This window comes from Oncorhynchus mykiss, chromosome 29, assembly GCF_057628025.1.
Source record: "Oncorhynchus mykiss isolate SJ-2025 chromosome 29, ASM5762802v1, whole genome shotgun sequence".
NCBI classification, from domain to species: domain Eukaryota; kingdom Metazoa; phylum Chordata; class Actinopteri; order Salmoniformes; family Salmonidae; genus Oncorhynchus; species Oncorhynchus mykiss.
In genome coordinates this window covers 17,433,461-17,453,635 of record NC_143050.1, presented here as the reverse complement: position 1 = coordinate 17,453,635, position 20,175 = coordinate 17,433,461, and the positions used below count along the sequence as shown (strand labels likewise).

At 43.6% G+C, this 20,175-nt stretch overlaps 1 protein-coding gene across 2 annotated transcripts; it reads left to right on the top strand.

Annotated features, from left to right (window-relative positions):
- The first annotated feature begins 1,335 nt into the window (after positions 1-1,335).
- Positions 1,336-19,179, top strand: il13ra2b (IL-13 receptor-alpha-2-b precursor). Of its 2 annotated transcripts, none has more exons than XM_021590223.3 (10): positions 1,336-1,671; positions 2,382-2,487; positions 13,570-13,721; positions 15,729-15,882; positions 16,103-16,223; positions 16,364-16,548; positions 17,596-17,747; positions 17,966-18,107; positions 18,333-18,441; positions 18,525-19,179. In XM_021590223.3, the coding sequence occupies exons 1-10, from the start codon at positions 1,621-1,623 to the stop codon at positions 18,637-18,639; spliced, it is 1,287 nt and encodes a 428-aa protein (XP_021445898.2). In that variant the 5' UTR covers positions 1,336-1,620; the 3' UTR covers positions 18,640-19,179.
- The last annotated feature ends 996 nt before the right edge of the window (positions 19,180-20,175 follow it).

Here is a 20,175-nt window from a genome sequence, read left to right as displayed (position 1 = left end):
CACTCAATTAATCTCCTTCTTGGTCAAATAGCCCTTACACAGCCTGGAGGTGTGTTGGGTCATGGTCCTGTTGAAAAACATATGATAGTCCCACTAAGCGCAAACCAGATGGGATGGTGTATCGCTGCAGAATGCTGTGGTAGCATGCTGGTTAAGTGTGCCTTGAATTCTAAATAAATCACTGACAGTGTCACCAGCAAAGCAACCCCACACTATCACACCTCCTCCATGCTTCATGGTGGGAACCACAGATGCAGAGATCATCCATTCACCTACTCTGCGTCTCACAAAGACACAGGGATTGGAACCAAAAATCTTAAATTTGGACTCATCAGACTAAAGGACAGATTTCCACCGGTCTAATGTCCATTGCTCGTGTTTCTTGGCCCAAGCAAGTCTCTTCTTATTATTGGTGTGCTTTAGTAGTGGTTTCTCTGCAGCAATTTGACCATGAAGGCCTGATTTATGCAGTCTCCTATGAACAGTTGATGTTGATATGTGTCTGTTACTTGAACTCTGTGAAGCATTTATTTGGGCTGCAATTTCTGAGGGTGGTAACTCTAATGAGCTTATCCTCTGCAGCAGAGATAGCTCTGGGTCTTCCTTCTTGGGGCGGTCCTCATGAGAGTCAGTTTCATCATAGCACTTGATGTTTTTTTGCGACTGCACTTGAAGAAACTTTCTTGAAATGTTTCGCATTGACTAACCTTCTTGTTTTAAAGTAATGATGGACTGTCGTTTCTCTTTGCTTATTTGATCTGTTCTTGCCATAATATGGACTAGGGCTATCTCCTGTAAACCACCCCTACCTTGTCACAACACAACTGATTGATCAAACACATTAAGAATCAAATAAATTCCACAAATGAACTTTTAACAAGACATACCTGTTAATTGAAATGCATTCCAGGTGACCTCATACCTCATGAAGCTGGTTGAGAGAATGCCAAGCGCGTGCAAAGCTGTCATCAAGGAAAATGGTGGCTACTTTGAAGAATCTCAAATATACATCTATATATTTATTTATTTAACACTTTTTTTGGTTATTGCATAATTCCATATGTGTTATTTCGTAGTTTTGATGTCTTCACTATTATTCTACAATGTAGAAAATAGTACAAATAAAGAAAAACCCTTGAATGAGTAAATGTTTCCAAACTTTGACTGTATACTGTATATTTTTGATATCGCCACTTAGAGTGTGTGTGTATATATATATATGATTCCTGGGAAAAGGGAAAATGGAAACAAAACATCCGTTAGTATGAGAGACCTTCAGCCTGCAACCCCCACCCATCCAGGTCAGAGCAACAGCATATTTGACTCCCCTTCCACAGAACCACATCCATGACCACACTCACAGGCTGGGTGGACAGGCTGACAGGGCTTTCACATTCTATTTATACATCTGTTCATCAGGAATCTGATTAAACTGCAGACTCACACTAAATAGGAGCTTCCTTGTTTGGCAGAGAATCCAGACTTACAGAGTACAGTACATGACCCCTGAGACATCAATACATGACCCCTGAGACATACTGTAGTCTTTCCCTGCTGCTTCTGCTGCGCTGTAGTTCACCAGAGAATACAAAAGCAGGCACTTCGCACAGCCCTGATTAGATGGTGCAGGCTGTCAAACATCTACACAGGAGCTCTCTCACTCAATTCACAGTAAGTACTCCTTGTCTGTGGCTATGCGCTTTTATCTTCTCTGTTCTCTCTGTATTGTATCCAAATTATAGCATTTGTATAGTCTGCTAAACTGTTGACATAAAGCAAACATACAAGTTGTGGGTTGCCTTTGTAAACACATGCTTTAATTCAAAAGCATGCGTTCACTGTATAGTGTATGCATTCTCTACTGTACATGCTTGAAAACATTTACTAAGTACATTAAAAACAGTATATTTATATTGATTTCTATAGACAATTCAATGGCATTCAGTACAATAGATTATAACTTGTGCATGTATTCTCTTCACATTATTAAGACTTAAAAGGTACAGTGCCTTCAGAAAGTAAAGGTGATTTCTTCCACTTTGACATTAGAGTATTTTGTGTAGATGGTTGACAAATTACAATGAAATCCATTTTAATCCCACAACAAAATGTGGAATAAGTCAAGGGTTATGAATACTTTCTGAAGGCACTGTACCTGAGGTTTATATCAAGACAATTACACATTTATTTTAAATAATGCATGTTTTGTTTTCATCTACATAATATTGTGTTTATCAGGATCATTCCATACCCTTCAGATTCCATACTTTACTGGACTGTACTGTACTATACTGGTGTTTGCTGAGAGTATAATTCATGATAAGATATGTGATTGATGTATCAATAGTAAATTATACAATTCAATTCTCATGATATTCCAGGGGCCAGTTAAGAGAATGCTGAAGAGTAGAAAAGGGTGGTGGCTGACAGCCATATTAATGCTTATATCTGGCTGGAGTCAGTGCATCAAGCCACAAGAAATGACAGGTTAGTCTCTACAGGTGTATTTTTCTATTCATTCATCACTGTCTTACTGTAATAACTTGTAATCACAGGCAGATTTCCATTCTACATCAGATTGATCTAAAACAAAAGCTGGTCCCAAAAAAATTGTTGTGAAGGTCTTGGATGTGAGGCAGAATTCCAACCGCTTGCAAAGAAGGGCACCTATTGGTAGATGGGTAAAAAAAGAAAAGAAGAAAAAAAATGACATTTAATATTCCTTTGAGCATGGTGAAGTTATTAATTACACTTTGGATGGTGCATCAAAACATCAATTTGGCAGAGCTTGAAGAATCTTGAAAAGAATAATGGGCAAATGTCCAGGTGTGGAAAGCTCTTGGAGACTTTCTGGGTAAGACTCACCACTGTAATTGCTGCCAAAGGTGCTTCTACAAAGTATTGACTCAGGAGTGTGAAAACCTATGTAAATTAGATATTTATGCATTTTATTTTCAATAAATTTGCAAACATTTCTAAAAACATGTTTTCACTTGTGCGTAGATGGGTGAATTAGATTATTTTTTTTTAATCAATATTGAGTTCAAGCTGTAACACAACAAAAATGCTTTCTGAAGGCAAGAGGTGGGCCCCTGTGGCAATAAATCAGTGGCGGTCGGTGTTGTTTAAGATGAGGGAAGATTATACTTTTTTTTTAATGAACATTACCTTATTTCTATTACAGCATATTGGATGACTGTCATTCATATTCCATTCACCCAGCTCAATGTAACATCGATAGATTTAGCCTACTTACTATATGATACTATCATTTTCCTATACCCATCATGATGTTGCTACAACTTAGCCTGTGAATGAAAGTTTACAATGTAGGCGCACAGGTTGAGAGAATTTTGAGTAATCAAGGTGACAGACAGCAAATCAAATCAAATTGTATTTGTCACATACACATGGTTAGCAGATGTTAATGCAAGTGTAGCGAAATGCTTGCGCTTCTAGTTCCGACAATGCAGTAATAACCAACGAGTAATCTAACCTGACAATTCCACAACTGCTACCTTATACACACAAGTGTAAAGGGATAAAGAATATGTACATAAAGATATATGAATGAGTGATGGTACAGAGCGGCATAGGCAAGATGCAGTAGATGGTATTGAGTACAGTATATACATATGAGATGAGTAATGTAGGGTATATAAACATAAAGTGGCATAGTTTAAAGTGGCTAGTGATACATGTATTACATAAAGATGGCAAGATGCAGTAGATGCAGCAAGATGCAGCAGTTTAAATGAGTACAGTATATATATATATACACATATGAGATGAGTAATGTAGGGTATGTAAACATTATATTAAGTGGCATTGTAGCCAAGTAGTCCTGAGGCATGGTCCTAGGGCTCAGGTCCTCCGAGAGAGAGAGAGAAAGAAAGAAAGACATAATTAGAGAGAGCATACTTAAATTCACTCAGGACACAGGATAAGACAGGAGAAATACTCCAGATAATGACTGACCCTAGCCCCCCGACACATAAACTACTGCAGCATAAATACTGGAGGCTGAGACAGGAGGGGTCAGGAGGGGTCAGGAGACACTGTGGCCCCATCCGATGATACCCCAGGACAGGGCCAAACAGGCAGGATATAACCCCACCCACTTTGCCAAAGCACAGCCCCCACACCACTAGAGGGATACCTTCAACCACCAACTTACCATCCTGAGACAAGGCCAAGTATAGCCCACAAAGATCTCCGCCACGGCACAACCCAAGGGGGGCGCCAACCCAGACAGGAAGACCACGTCAGCGACTCAACCCACTCAAGTGACGCACCCCTCCTAGGGACAGCATGGAAGAGCACCAATAAGCCAGTGACTCAGCCACTGTAATAGGGTTAGAGGCAGAGAATCCCAGTGGAGAGCGGGGAACCGGCCAGGCAGAGACAGCAAGGGCAGTTCGTTGCTCCAGAGCCTTTCCATTCACCTTCACACTCCTGGGCCAGACTACACTCAATCATATGACCTACTGAAGAGATGAGTCTTCAGTAAAGACTTAAAGGTTGAGACCAAGTCTCAAACATACCTGAGTAGCGTTGCCTTCTTCTAGCGTAGGATACTCTGCCACCAGTCGACCCAGCAAACACACCAGTCCTTTCAGCTGTCTGCCCAGGTCAGCGATGCCCATTTGTCCCTCCGCAATAAATATGACTGAATTTTATCTAAATGCCGTGGCTTCCTATTCCAGTGCTCCCTCTATTTTGCGCACCATATGGGATTCCCCACCACCAAGAGGTCCAAGGTTGCCACGATTATTTATATTATTTCTCTGCTGATGGCAGGCATCTGGGTGAGAGGAGAGGAGGAGCTGGCTTCGTATGAGGGGTTCATGGCTCTGTTCAGATCTTTGATCATCCACCGGAGGGCAGAGAGAGGGGTGAGCGCCTACTCCAACTACAGCAGGATGACCAGACCACTGCCCAGTACGCGCTCACCTTCTGGACAGTAGCAGCATCCGATGTAGACGGAGACAGCTGGGGCTCTGTCTCTATTGTGGTCAAGGGGGCACCAGCTTCAGCAATGTCCGGTACGTCCCATCTCGGGATCCACGGGAGTAGAGGGACGGTCATGTGATCTTCCATCTCCTGGGGCAGGTGTGAGTATCCCATCTTCATCATTTTCTGCCAAACACTTTTTAGTGTTGATCACACTAGCTGGCTGTCCCTCTGTTTCTACAGCTCTAGTGGATTCCGGTGCTGCGGGGAACTTTATTGACCAGACCCTTGCCTCGTCTCTGAACATCACCTCATACCCGCTCTCCTCTTTGTTTCTGGTTCAAACCGTTGATAATAAGCCACTAGGATCCAGAACCATCACACATACAGTGCCTTGCGAAAGTATTCGGCCCCCTTGAACTTTGCGACCTTTTGCCACATTTCAGGCTTCAAACATAAAGATATAAAACTGTATTTTTTTGTGAAGAATCAACAAAGTGGGACACAATCATGAAGTGGAACGACATTTATTGGATATTTCAAACTTTTTTAACAAATCAAAAACTGAAAAATTGGCCGTGCAAAATTATTCAGCCCCCTTAAGTTAATACTTTGTAGCGCCACCTTTTGCTGCGATTACAGCTGTAAGTCGCTTGGGGTATGTCTATATCAGTTTTGCACATCGAGAGACTGACATTTTTTCCCATTCCTTCTTGCAAAACAGCTCGAGCTCAGTGAGGTTGGATGGAGAGCATTTGTGAACAGCAGTTTTCAGTTCTTTCCACAGATTCTCGATTGGATTCAGGTCTGGACTTTGACTTGGCCATTCTAACACCTGGATATGTTTATTTTTGAACCATTCCATTGTAGATTTTGCTTTATGTTTTGGATCATTGTCTTGTTGGAAGACAAATCTCCGTCCCAGTCTCAGGTCTTTTGCAGACTCCATCAGGTTTTCTTCCAGAATGGTCCTGTATTTGGCTCCATCCATCTTCCCATCAATTTTAACCATCTTCCCTGTCCCTGCTGAAGAAAAGCAGGCCCAAACCATGATGCTGCCACCACCATGTTTGACAGTGGGGATGGTGTGTTCAGGGTGTTGCTTTTAGGCCAAACATAACGTTTTGCATTGTTGCCAAAAAGTTCAATTTTGGTTTCATCTGACCAGAGCACCTTCTTCCACATGTTTGGTGTGTCTCCCAGGTGGCTTGTGGCAAACTTTAAATGGATATCTTTAAGAAATAGCTTTCTTCTTGCCACTCTTCCATAAAGGCCAGATTTGTGCAATATACGACTGATTGTTGTCCTATGGACAGAGTCTCCCACCTCAGCTGTAGATCTCTGCAGTTCATCCAGAGTGATCATGGGCCTCTTGGCTGCATCTCTGATCAGTCTTCTCCTTGTATGAGCTGAAAGTTTAGAGGGACGGCCAGGTCTTGGTAGATTTGCAGTGGTCTGATACTCCTTCCACTTCAATATTATCGCTTGCACAGTGCTCCTTGGGATGTTTAAAGCTTGGGAAATCTTTTTGTATCCAAATCCGGCTTTAAACTTCTTCACAACAGTATCTCGGACCTGCCTGGTGTGTTCCTTGTTCTTCATGATGCTCTCTGCGCTTTTAACGGACCTCTGAGACTATCACAGTGCAGGTGCATTTATACGGAGACTTGATTACACACAGGTGGATTGTATTTATCATCATTAGTCATTTAGGTCAACATTGGATCATTCAGAGATCCTCACTGAACTTCTGGAGAGAGGTTGCTGCACTGAAAGTAAAGGGGCTGAATAATTTTGCACGCCCAATTTTTCAGTTTTTGGTTTGTTAAAAAAGTTTGAAATATCCAATAAATGTCGTTCCACTTCATGATTGTGTCCCACTTGTTGTTGATTCTTCACAAAAAAATACAGTTTTATATCTTTATGATTGAAGCCTGAAATGTGGCAAAAGGTCGCAAAGTTCAAGGGGGCCGAATACTTTCGCAAGGCACTCTACATCACCACACCACTAACTATAGGGGCGGCAGGGTAGCCTAGTGGTTAGAGTGTTGGACTAGTAACCGAAAGGTTGCAAGTTTAAATCCCCGAGCTGACAAGGTACAAATCTGTCGTTCTGCCCCTGAACAGGCAGTTAAACCACTGTTCCTAGGCCGTCATTGAAAATAAGAATTTGTTCTTAACTCACTTGCCTAGTTAAATAAAGGTAAAAAATCCTCACCGTGGAGCCCATACATCAGGAAAACATTCCCTTCTTCATCATTAGGGCACCAGCTCACCAGATCATTCTCGGCCTCCCATGGCTGCAATGCCATAACCCCACCATCTCATGGTCGAGGATGAGAATCACGGACTGGTCACCCAAATACCGGAGGACCTGTTTTCCTGTTCCTTCTCGAGTCATAGCCCCTGTGGTCTGCAACGTAGATGTGGACATTTGTCAGGCTCTGGAGAGGGAACCCGCACCCTCTACCTGTCCTCCTGAGCGCACCTACGTCCCCATGGGGATAAGGGAGTGGCTGTTGACCTGGGCAAACACATCTCTCGTCGCTGGACATCCTGGGATCACCCGTACTATACAATCGCTCTCCAAAAGGTATTGGTGGCACACCTTGGCGCAGGACGTTATTCGCTACGTCAACTCCTGTTCTGTGTGTGCCCAAACTAAGTCCCCTCGGGACGCTCCAGCAGGGAAACTCCTTCCAGCGTCCCATCCATTGACTTTGTCAATGATCTCCCCTCCACTGACGGTTTCACCACCATTTTCATGGTTGTGGATATATTCTCAAAATCCTGTCGTTTCAGCCCTCTCTCTGGTCTCCCTACTGCTCTACAGGTTGCCGAGGCACTGTTCCAGCAAGTGTTCCGGCATTATGGTCTTCCAGAGGACATTGTCTCCGACCGTGGACCCCAATTCACATCACGGGTATGGAGAAGCTTGGAGTCACGGTCAGCCTCACTTCCGGGTATAGGCCTCAGTCTAACGGGCAGGTGGAGAGGATGAACCAGGAGCTGGGGAGGTTCCTGAGGAGCCATTGCCAGGACCGGCAGGGGTAATGGGCCCGATTCCTTCCCTGTGTGGAGTACGCAGCAACCGGCAGGGCAGGTGGAGTAGGAGGTTCCTGGTGGAGAGCCAGACGCGATCACCAGGATGAAACACGGGAAACTTACTGTGGTGGCCATCCGCCTGATCCTTCTGATGGTGAACAGTGTGCTGGAGCCTTACGTGGGTGGCGTTTCACAAATCCTCTGCAAGCAAGAACCACTCGTCAACTGCAGAGGCCTCGGTCTGGCTCGGAATCCACGTAGCAAAGGCCAGTTGATATCCCAGGATGCACTGGAAGGGAGTCAGCCCAGTGGAGGAGTGACGAAGTGAGTTCTGGGCGTATTCTGCCCAGGGACAAAACCGGGCCCACTCCCCCTGCCGGTCCTGGCAGTGACTCCTTAGGAACCTCCCCAGCTCTTGGTTGGTCCTCTCCACCTGCGTGTTAGACTGAGGCCAGTACCCAGATGTGAGGCTAACCGTGGCCCCCAGCTTCTTCATGAAGGCTTTCCAGACCCGAAATGTGAATTGAGGACCACGGTCGGAACCAACGTCCTCCGGAAGGTCATAGTGCAGAAGACTTGCTGGAATAGTGCCTCAGCGAACTAGAGAGCGGTAGGTAGACCAGAGAGAGGAATCATTTTGAGAATCTGTCAACAACAACCAGAATAGTGGTAAATCCATCAGAAAGGGAAGATCCATGGGGGATAGCCAGCCAGTGAAATTGACACCAGAAAGGATTTGGCGGAAAGTGATGATGGAATACTCATGCCTACACTGGGAGACAGAAGGTCACGGGCCGCCCCTCTGCTCTAGTGCACCCCAGGTTAGGACACACCGGGCACCAATGAAGCTGGTGTCCCTCTTGGCCACAATAGGCGCAGAGCCCCAGCTCTGTCCGGCGATGCCGCGGAGAGGTGCGTGGCCCCCACCTCCATGGGTTCAGGCTCTGCCTCAGGACAGCCAAAGGAGGGAGGCGAGTGGTGAGGTGGACACTGATGCTATCCAGATGGATGGCCGCCGAGATGAGAGCATCCAAGGATAAGTTGTCATCTCGACATGCCAACTCCTTCTGGACCTCCTCGTGCTGTCCACTGCGGAATAGAGTGCGGAGCGCCGGCTCATTCCATTCACTGGAGGCTGCCACAGTCTGAAAGATGAGGGTGTACTCCACAGCGGTCTGGGCACGCTGCTGGAGTTGAAAAGGTAGCTCACCTCCCTTTCTGCCCTCTGGAGGATGGTCAAAGACTGCCCTGAACAGAGCCGTGCACCACTCATAGGAACCCAACTCATCCTCTCCTCTCTCCCAGACCGCCGTAGCCCACTCCAATGCCCGTCAAGCCAGCAGGGAAATTACCATGGCAACCTTGGACCTCTCGTGGTGGGTGCTCCCTTCTGATAGGCGAAAGAGAGGGAGCACTGGAGTAGGAAGCCTTTCAATGGAGTACTATCATACATCTCCCGAAGGGAAAATCAGGCATCGTTGACCTGGGCGGATGGCTAGGTAGGTTGTGGGACTGGCTCACTGTGACGACCCGTGTTAAGAGGCCCTCCGTCAGAGGTATGGAGAACCTTGCTGGTGGTGTTGAGATGGTGGAAAATGCGGAGGAACTCCTTCATGGTCATGGAGAGCCAGCTGGTCATGGTGTTGGTGGAGTAGATGACCCTGTTGCTCCATCATTTCTGAGGCAGTATTCTGTAACGTAGACGCAGGGATTCAGGAAGCAGGTGCAAATGATGAGTTGAATAATAACGAACATGGAGCATTACAAAAGAAGAGAAGCGTCTGGACATGAAAACGTAACCAATACTGTCTGAAGAATGATGCTAATGAGTGCTAGAAAAAGGAGAAGTAATCAGGGTAGTGAAGAAGTCCAGGTGGTTGCCAGGTGTGCATCATGATGGGTTGCCAGGACACATCACTGAACAATACATTAATTGCACTATAATGGAGACAAACAGTGTTCACGAACTGTTAGGGCCTACATCTTACCACATCTTACCACTGCCACACCTGGCTATTCTAATGACAATTTAGATGTAAAAACTATGGCATAAGGGGACGACAAGCTGATAAGAGGCAATATGTAATTTCGATTAAGACATTAATGAGCGAGTTCGGACAGACGTAGTCAATATAATTATTTGTTTAGCACTTTTGAAATGTACAGTGACAGAATTCAGAACATGGGCCGTTCTTACAGTGTTCTCCCTGTACAGAAGTCAGAACCATAGGATAAATAAAGGGGGCATAGAAGCAGACAATAAAAGCTCTTACAATATTCGATGATTACATTCATCTAAAACATGTTATAGGCTACATGTGCACCACCAAGTCAGAACATTAGGTGAAGTTAAGAGGGGTAAATATACCAAATTATTAGGGTGAGGCAAATGGGCTACAAACAGCTTACTACACAACATGCACTTTCTTAGCTACGGTATACATATCTCCCTGGCATATTACATAATTTATGCAGCAGCATACAATACATTTCTGGACTCTGTAGTGTGCTCACTTGAACAGGAAGGTGGTCCTTCATGGGGAAATTCTGTCATCAAAGTCTGGCATTCTCTGGATTTATGGTGCTTACAAAACAACTGGGAACAATTCCGAGTTGGATGACCGTTCAAAACGTATTATTCCCGACTTCCCAGTTGTCTTGAACTCACTGAAGTCAAGTTGTCGCAGTTCCGAGTTGTTATGACCGCGGCACAAATCATGCTTCATTGACACCATGGCCAATGTTGATTGTTTATAATTTTAAATTTGGAAAAAAGCCCCGTAATCCCAAATTTGGGACCACACAGCCACTACACCGAATAGCAGGCTAGTGATTGCTTAGAAATGCTTGCAGTTAGCCACTGTCACTGACTCCTTCCAAACCAATCACTTTTTAAATTTGGGATTAACAACTTGTTGTGTAATGTTTATGTCCAATGACCGATGAGCACCGATACGTTTTATCTTTAATTTCTCTTCATTATTTCTCTTTAAATGACAAGGATTAAAAAGGATTTGTCAGTAGATTGTTGACTTGATTCATGATGATGATTCATGATGATGACTGCTAGTTAACATTTTGAAAGTATGATGTTGACATGTCATGATCAAAGCTACAGTACATATAACGTGATTTGACGTAATTTTATCTGCGGCCAATGACCTTGAGCCTTCTTGGATGGGCACTTCTAACGTAACTCTATGGTAGCACCCAAGGGGCTGAATGTTCTAGCTCTACCCTAAGACTTGGCGGTGTCGTAGTGTCCACATGAGTGACAGAACACTGAGCCAATCACGGCGTAATTCTACATATTTTCTGCTGGCTTGCCCCACCACCACCACCACAGAAAGCATTGAGCTAGGCTGAAACACCTGCATTTTGGAGCTGCCTTACTTAACAGACACATCTCAACATCAACTTTTCAGAGGAGACTGTGTGAATCAGGCCTTCATGGTCAAAATTCAAATTTTGGGCCAAGAAACACGAGCAATGAACATTAGATCGGTGGAAATCTGTCCTTTGGTTTGATGAGTCCAAATGTGAGATTTATGGTTCCAACCGCCATGTCTTTGTGAGATGCAGAGTAGGTGAACGGATGATCTCCACATGTGTGGTTCCCACTGTGAAGCATGGAGGAGGAGGTGTGATGGTGTGGGGGTGCTTTGCTGGTGACTCTGTCAGTGAATTATTTAGAATTCATGGCACACTTAATTAACCAGCATGGCTACCACAGCATTTTGCAGCACTTTGCCATCCCATCTGGTTTGCCTTTAGTGGGACTATCATTTGTTTTTCAACAGGACAATGACCCAACACACCTCCAGGCTGTGTAAGGGCTATTTTACCAAGAAGGAGATTGATTGAGTGCTGTATCAGATGACCTGGCCTCCACAATCACCCGACCTCAACCCAATTGAGATGGTTTGGAATGAGTTGGGCCGCAGAGTGAAGGAAACCAGCCAACAAGTGCTCAGCAAATAAAATACAATTTTACACATGGTTAGCAGATGTTAATGCGAGTGTAGCGAAATGCTTGTGCTTCTAGTTCAGTGCATCAATATCTAACAAGTAATCTAACAATTCCACAACAACTACCTAATACACACAAATCTAAAGAGATGGAATAATAATATGTACATGTAAGTATATGGATGAGCAATGACCAAGAGGCATAGGCAAGATGCAATAGATGGTATAAGATGTAAACATTATTAAAGTGGCATTATTTAAAGTGACTAGTGATCCATTTATTAACTTGTATCCTGAATTTCCGCCTGACTAACGTGCCCAAAGTAAACTGCCTGTTATTCAGGCCCAGAAGCTAGGATATGCATATAATTGGTAGAATTCGATAGAAAACACTTTGAAGTTTCTAAAACTGTTAAAAATAATGTCTGTGAGTATAACATAATTGATATGGCAGGCGAAAACCCAAGGAAAATCCATCTGGAAATTGTTTTGGGGAGGTCACAAGCCTTTCCAATGCAAGTCTATGGGTCTATATATGAAAATCCCTCCCAGATTGCAGTACTTATAGCTTCCACTAGATGTCAAGTCTTTATACCGGGTTTCAGGTTTGTTTCTTGAAAAACGAACAAGTCGAACAAAATAGTAGTCTTTCCAAAGGGAAAAGTAGTCTTTTGGCACGCGTGAATGAGGGCACGCTCTTCATTATTTTCCTTTCCTATTGAACACCGTTCTTTCCTTATGAAATATTATTATTTATTTACATATTAGGGTACCTGAGGATTGTGTAGAAACATTGCTTGACTTGTTTGGAAAAAGTTTACCGGTAGCTTTTTGGATTCCTTTGTATGTATGTTGAAGGAGTGGATTACTGAAATCAATGGCGCCAACTAAACTGACTTTTTTGGATATAAAGAAAGATTTTATTGAACAAAACAACTATTCATGTTGTAGCTGGGACCCTTGGGATTGCAAACAGAGCAAGATCTTCAACGGTAAGTGATTTCTTTAATCGCTATTTGTGATTTTGTGAAGCCTGTCCTGGTTGAAAAAAATATATATTGGTGGGGCGCTGTCCTCAGATAATCGCATGGTATGCTTTTGCCGTAAAGCCTTTTTGAAGTCTGACAACGCAGTTGGATTAACAAGAAGTTAAGCCTTTAAATTATATAAGACAGTCCCTCGGTCCCAGGTTTGATGCACCTACACTGACCTCGCCTTCTGGATGGTAGCGGGGTGAACAGCATATGTGGGTACTCCTTCCAGACCATTGTAAAAGCATTCCAAGTGAATATGGTTGAGAGAATGCCAAGAATGTGCAAAGCTGTCATCAAGGCAAAGGGTGGCTACTTTACAGATTCTAAAATCTATTTGGATTTGTTTAACACTTTTTTAAATATTATACATGAATACATAATTGTTATTTCATAATTTTATGTCTTCATTATTATTCTGTAATGTAGAAAATAGTAAAAATAAAGAAAAAATAATTTAAATGTCAAGAAATGTATGTACCAATTGCCCCTTTAATGCTTACCGCAAGCTTGGTGCCTTTGCTCTATCAACCTTTGACCTGGAAATACTGTGTATCTCATTGACTTTCAGTGGATCCTCCTGAGAACGTTGGGGTTGATGACCTTGGCCACCTTGGGCAGCTCGACATCCACTGGACGTCTCCTGTCAGCCTGACCAACGTGACTGACTGCTCAATGAGATACCACCTGGAATACTTCAACACATACCAGAACAGATGGACTGTAAGTCACTGGACACATAACTAGACAAATGCCAAATGTGCACCTGACACACTGGAGGGTTATTCTAGAAACACTTGGGGTTGTAATATTGTAATAATCCAACATGCCTACCACCTTGAAGATGCAATATATGTTTTATTGTGAAACAAACAAGAAATAAGACAAAAATTCTGGTTTCCCAGAGTGGTTTCCCATTAAACCACTCGAGTGTTGCTTTAGCAGTATGCTTAGGGTTATTGTCCTGCAGGAAGGTGAACCTCAAGCTCAGTCTCAAATCTCTGGAAGACTGGAACGGGTTTCCCCCAAGAATTTGTTTCCCAGTCCCTGCGAATGGAAAAACATCCCCACAGCATGATGCTGCCACCACCATGCTTCACTGTGGGGATGGTGTTCTCGGAGTGATGAGAGGTGTTGGGTTTTGCGCTAGACATAGCTTTTTCCATGATGGCCAAAAAGCTAAATTTTAGTCTCACCTGACCAGAGTACCTTCTTCCATATGTTTGGGGAGACTCCCACATGCCTTTTGGCGAACACCAGCTCTGTGGAGTGTACGGCTTAAAGCACTCCTATGGACAGATACTCCAATCTCCGCTGTGGAGCTTTACAGCTCCTTCAGGATTTTTTGTCCGTGAGTTTAGGTGGGTGGCCCTCTCTTGGCAGGTTTGTTGTGGTGCCATAATCTTTCCCATTTATAATAATGGTTTTAATGTGGCTCCGTGGGATGTTCAAAGTTTCTGATATTTTTTTATAGCCCAACCCTGATCTGTACTTCTCCACAACTTTGTCCCTGACCTGTTTGGAGAGCTCCTTGGTCTTCATGGTGCCACTTGCCTGGTGGTGCCCCTTGCTTAGTGGTGTTTTCAGAACAGAACAGGTGTATATATACTGAGATCTGACAGATCATGTGAAACTTAGATTGCACACAGGTGGACTTTATTCAACTAATTATGTGACTTCTGAAGGTAATTGGTTGCACCAGATCTTATTTAGGGGCTTCATAGCAAATGGGGTGAATACATATCGCATGCACCACTTTTTTTTTAAATATATATTTTTTCTTACATTTTTTAATGCAGTTTTTATTTCACTTCACCAATTTGGACTGTTTTGTTTTGTGTAAGTCCATTACATGAAATCCAAATAAAAATACATTCAAATCACAGGTTGTGATGCAACAAAATAGGAAAAACGCCAAGGGGGATGAATAACGTTGCAAGGCACTGTATTTCATTTAGAGAAGGCAGAGTCCCTTAGCCAAGCAATTGCTTCCGGTCCTGCTGTGTTGAGGGTGAGTAGGCCTCCGCTGAGTTTGTAGATTGGACAGACTTCAAGAATGTGGCGCATGGTTTTCTCCACCCCACAGGCACATTGGTGGCTTTCTTTAATGTTCCGTCGGTGGAGGTTGGCGACGCATGGGCCAGTCCTGAAAATATTGAAGGTGGACTACTCCTTCCTGGGGTGGGTGAAACCAGACTGATGTTGTGTGGGGATAGTGATGAGGTGCTTATCTGTCAGGTCCATTAACCCCCATTATTGTGTCCAGGTCAAATATGTGTTGAAGTCGTCATTGGGTGGGTCTTCCCAGATTGGCTTACTTAATGGGAGGCATATCTTTGGTGGGTTGAGGAGGTCTTATGCAGTTGTGGGGCGTTTTGGACCTTTCCAATCATTCTGTGGCGTCTCTGGATATGTGGGGGGAGTAATGTTTGCCAGGACATGGAGCCAGGGAAGAGGGGTGGATCAAAGTGTGCCTGTGATGATGCGCATGGGGGAATATTTCCCTACAATGTTATCCTTTGGCTCTGTTTAGATTTGTGGTTGCTTAGACATAACCGCATTTAGCGTCCATTAAATTATACTGTGGTGTTCATGAGAGAATCATGAATACATTTTCAGATTTTCCAAATCTTTTCAATATGATCTGTGTCTATAGCTATTACACCAGAGTGGTGACCAAGTTCCTGAGGTATGAATAACATGAATGTAATATTGTCTGTGTATGAATAGGTGATCAGGACTGTACGGACATGGTACCGTGCTCAGTTTGACCTGGAGAAGGAGGTCAGGGTACGGATCTCAACCGTACTGAGGGGAGCCTGCACTAACGGCACTGAGCTAAAGAGCCCCTTCACAAAGATGGTCCTGCCACCCAATAACACAGGTGAGGTCAGGAGGACAATATTATTTTGTAGATATGGAGTTGTTTGGTTCGGATTAAAGGACACCGATAGCCTGACAGAAAGAGGGAGAGACTTCTTTCCTCTCATTATCCTATACATAGGAAATTATCAATGATAGGGGAGTGCTGTATGGACGGAATTCTCTACAGGCACCTTCATGATAATCTATGAATCCCTTCATCTCTTTTGAATTCCTACCAGGTCCAGTTGACTCCAGGGTCCAGGGATTTGGCTGCGTGTTCTACCAGAAGGAGGTCATGGAGTGCACCTGGGAGGTGGGATTAGAGGAGCCAGCCCACTCCAAGCACAGTCTGTACTTTTGGTATGTCACCCTATCATAACATTATGTCCATCATAACATATCTCCTGCCATATAAACTACCTACATGTCTGTACCTGTGTAGACTGGTTTCACTGGATTAATATAATCTCTGTGAATGCTGCCCTAAATTGCATCTCCAGGCATCGGGAGATGGAGCAGGCTGAGGAGTGCCCTCAGTACATCCACTCCAATGGGGTCAGGACTGGCTGCACATTCACCAGGGAATCTCTCCCAGAATTTAGTGCTTTCAACATATGTGTGAACAGCTCCTCCCCCAAGGTGGCTTTGAGGTCTGCGTTCTTCTCCCTGCAAGTTCAGAACCACGGTAACACTCACATCAGGCCATGATATGCCTCACCTTTTCAATGCAATACCGCTATTGTTTGGATATTTGCTATTTTCCATAAACATTGTTCAACTGCCCATACAGTTCCTTTCCATAACGTCTTTTAATCAGTGTTAACATATCCAAACAGATATCATGTACTTTATTAACTGGGGATGCGCGTTGCTTTTTATTGTTGCAAACTGGGAGTTTGCAGATTTTGCAGTGAGCGTGTTACGTTCCCCAGTTTCTGTGTTTTGGGTTTGTTTGTGTATATGTGTATTTCAGGAAATGGCTTCATGGATACCCCCAAACAGCTGATTGGTTGGCCCCATTGCAGATTGGAGCTCTGATCTCGCACTCTTGTTAGGGGATACAGCTGTCGGCAATTACCGACTCCTTCATAGCTTGAAAAGCCAGTGTTCCTTTGAGGAAGAGAGTGTTTCTTGGATGTTCTGTGTTGGTTGTTGCTCAGAGTTTTGGTGAAAGTATTTTGTAGCTGCTACTGCTGAAGTATGCGTGTGCCAATAGGACTCAGTGTTTTTCATTATTGAAATTGTTCACTTTAAGTTTGTATTATTCTGTTTAATTTGTTCCCAGGGGGGAAGGCACCTTGGGAGTGCTTAGGCAAGAGGCCTGTGGGCATACATTTACACATAGTATGTACTCTGTCTATGCACACTAGGTAAGACCTGGGTGGATCACCCCGTGTATTTTGGATAGCGCGCCAGGTGGTGTTAAAATGAGTAGGAGAGGGGACTCTTAACTTTTAATTTCTTTGGTTCCATCCAGCCCCTTTTCCCCACAATTTTCATGTTAAGGAAATAAATTCCCAGGAAACAGTCATATTCTCTGCCATCCTTATCCGCACCTACAATCACATACCTCTTTCACTCCACGGGGAGTTGAGTGTAGCAGGGTGTTGCATTACCAAGAGGCTTGCATAACTGTTTTTCCTACTGACAGTTTTTTCTCAGTGCATGATACTGGTAATGACATTTTCAATTTTCTTTGTGAAAACATGACTCCTTTGTGTGTACTCTGCAGTGAAGCCTGCAGCCATAGAGGCAGTGCATCTGGAGGCTGGTCTGGACAGGAGGCTCCAGGTGCACTGGGACTTACCCCACGAAAGTATCCCCAGCCACTGCCTGGAGTATGAGGTGGAAACCAGCAAGGGCGTAGGCGGGCAGCAGATGTTGGTATGCCCTTACCGCGCCCTGTATGACATGCCTGGATTAACTTCATATAGTTCATATAGCAATATATATTTTCACACCTTTAATGTTTTGACGCATAACATTATTGAATAATTGATAGGTACTTAGATGACGCTTTGAAGAAGCAAATTCTATTGTTATTGGTTAGAGAAACTTTCTGAAGTTTTCCTAAAATCTGATACTGTTCCTGTCACCAGAAGCAGAGGAATGTAACCAGGGAGATGACCCTCACTTTCCTCTCAATGGATGGAGCCCACTGCTTCCGGGTCAGGTCCAGGGTGCACCACTACTGTGCTGACAGAGGCTTCTGGAGTGATTGGAGTCGTTGGTTCTGTCACCCAGGTAACATTGTGGTAAAACATTTCTCCATACAGAAATGATATCCTTAAATGCAATTTATAGAGTTGCCTGTTCCTCTTCCATGCAAATGCCTCACTTTTACATAACAAAACTCATACTAATTACTGGATCAATGCACTTTCTTCCACGTTTGGAGGTACTGTAGATATATCCCCCCCCCCCTGTAAGAATGGATATTTGAACCCATCTCTTTTTCCCTTGATATAGAGCAACCTCCTGGTTTTGTGTCAGATGCTGTGGTGGTCTGTGCGCTGGTCATCGTGGTCATCATCTCCATGGTGATCCTGTCTCTGTGTGGCCTGGCACTCTGGACAAAGTGAGTACACACACACAATCCACATAGCTAACACTGAAAGACTGGTGAAGAATCATTGCAAATCTTAATCTACTCTCTCTTAGGTGTAAAGGCAGAGAGGGGGAAACGATGCATTTCTGTCCCCTGCACAAACTGATGGAATACTCCAAAGGACTCACTGCTTGTGATCCTTTTCCCAATAAAACAAGGAACAAGTAGTAGCCTTTGCAAGCATTACCTGGGGGCCCACAAACCATGAAGACATAGAAGTTACGCAGGTGATTAACACACACGCTCCTACGCACCCACACACCCTTATGCACCAAAAAATGAGGAAGAGACAGTAAATAACCATTGTCATGTTCAAGACAGTAATATTGATATGTATACTGATATTAATCTCTTACGTACTGATGTGTTCAACTTAATGTTGCTCAATACAATATTAAATAGTCTTGCCAAACAGTTTATGCAATGTAAGACTCCAGGCATTAAGCTACACAGTATATCCTTTAAAAAAAATGCCACAGCTCTTTATACCCATTTTGTTTATTTACTACATGTATTTTAAATCACAAATTATACTGAAGTAATTGTTCCTAGTAGTTTGCCATTGTATAAAGTTGAATGTCATTGTATGAAGTTGAATGTATCTTAAGTCATTTGCATAGAATTCCCAAGCCTGTTAACATTAAATGTGTTGGATGGTGTTGTGAAGTCATGTTTTATAAAACTATGCTTCTTGTCTATACCTATAAAGATGTGTTTTGTATTTGTAGTGATTGCTGTTTCAGAGCGCTTGAGAGGTATGGTACCATGTGGCCAGTCCATGGCGACTAAGTGTACATTGTTGCTCTTACAATGACATGTTGCTGAAATGTCTTTATTTCATTGCCTCAACTGGCCATCTATTTGAAATGCGTTTCTGGAAATTCCTCTAATTCCAGTAGTTGTCCTTTATCCACCTCGAAACAGACTAGAGAATGATGCGCTCCCAGATACACACATTTCAATTTCAACCATTTAATTTCAACCATTTTATATCTATGATGTTCTAAGTGCATCTCTGTCCCACTTATTGCAGAATCATTGACCTATATTCTTAACTTCACAATTGTTTCTGGTGTTCTCCCTAAGATCTGGAAAGCAGCATGTCCTCCCTCTACACAAAGGAGATCTTTCCGACTTAGATAAATTGGATGGTAGTTATCTTGCCTCCAAAGTTTTAAAATCACTGGCCAACTCTCAGCTAAGAACTTTCTTAAACTTCTCATTCTATTCTAAACTCAGCAAAAAAAGAAACTTCCTCTCACTGTCAACTGTTTATTTTCAGCAAACTTCAAAATTAGATTCAACAACTGAGGCACAAACTGAACAAGTTCCACAAAACATGTGACTAACAAATGGAATAATGTGCCCCTGAACAAAGGGGGGGGGGGGGGGGGTCAAAAGTATCTGGTGTGGCCACCAGCTGCATTAAGTACTGCAGTGCATCTCATGTACTGCACCAGATTTGCCAGTTCTTGTTGAGATGTTACCCCACTTCCAAGGCACCTGCATGTTCCGGGACATTTTTTGGGGGGGAAGGACTCGCCCTCACCCTCCGATCCAACAGGTCCTAGATGTGCTCATTGAGATCCGGGCTCTTCGCCGGTCATGGCAGAACACTGACATTCCTGTCTTGCAGGAAATCACGCACAGAATGATCAGTACGGCTGGTGGCATTGTAATGCTGGAGGGTCATGTCAGGATGAG

Excerpts from the sequence above, each read along its gene's own strand:
- il13ra2b (XM_021590223.3), top strand. The coding sequence starts at position 1,621 with ATGGTGCAGGCTGTCAAACATCTACACAGGAGCTCTCTCACTCAATTC. Across the intron at positions 1,672-2,381 it reads GCTCTCTCACTCAATTCACA|GGGCCAGTTAAGAGAATGCT; the intron begins GTAAGTACTCCT and ends ATGATATTCCAG. Across the intron at positions 13,722-15,728 it reads CATACCAGAACAGATGGACT|GTGATCAGGACTGTACGGAC; the intron begins GTAAGTCACTGG and ends GTGTATGAATAG.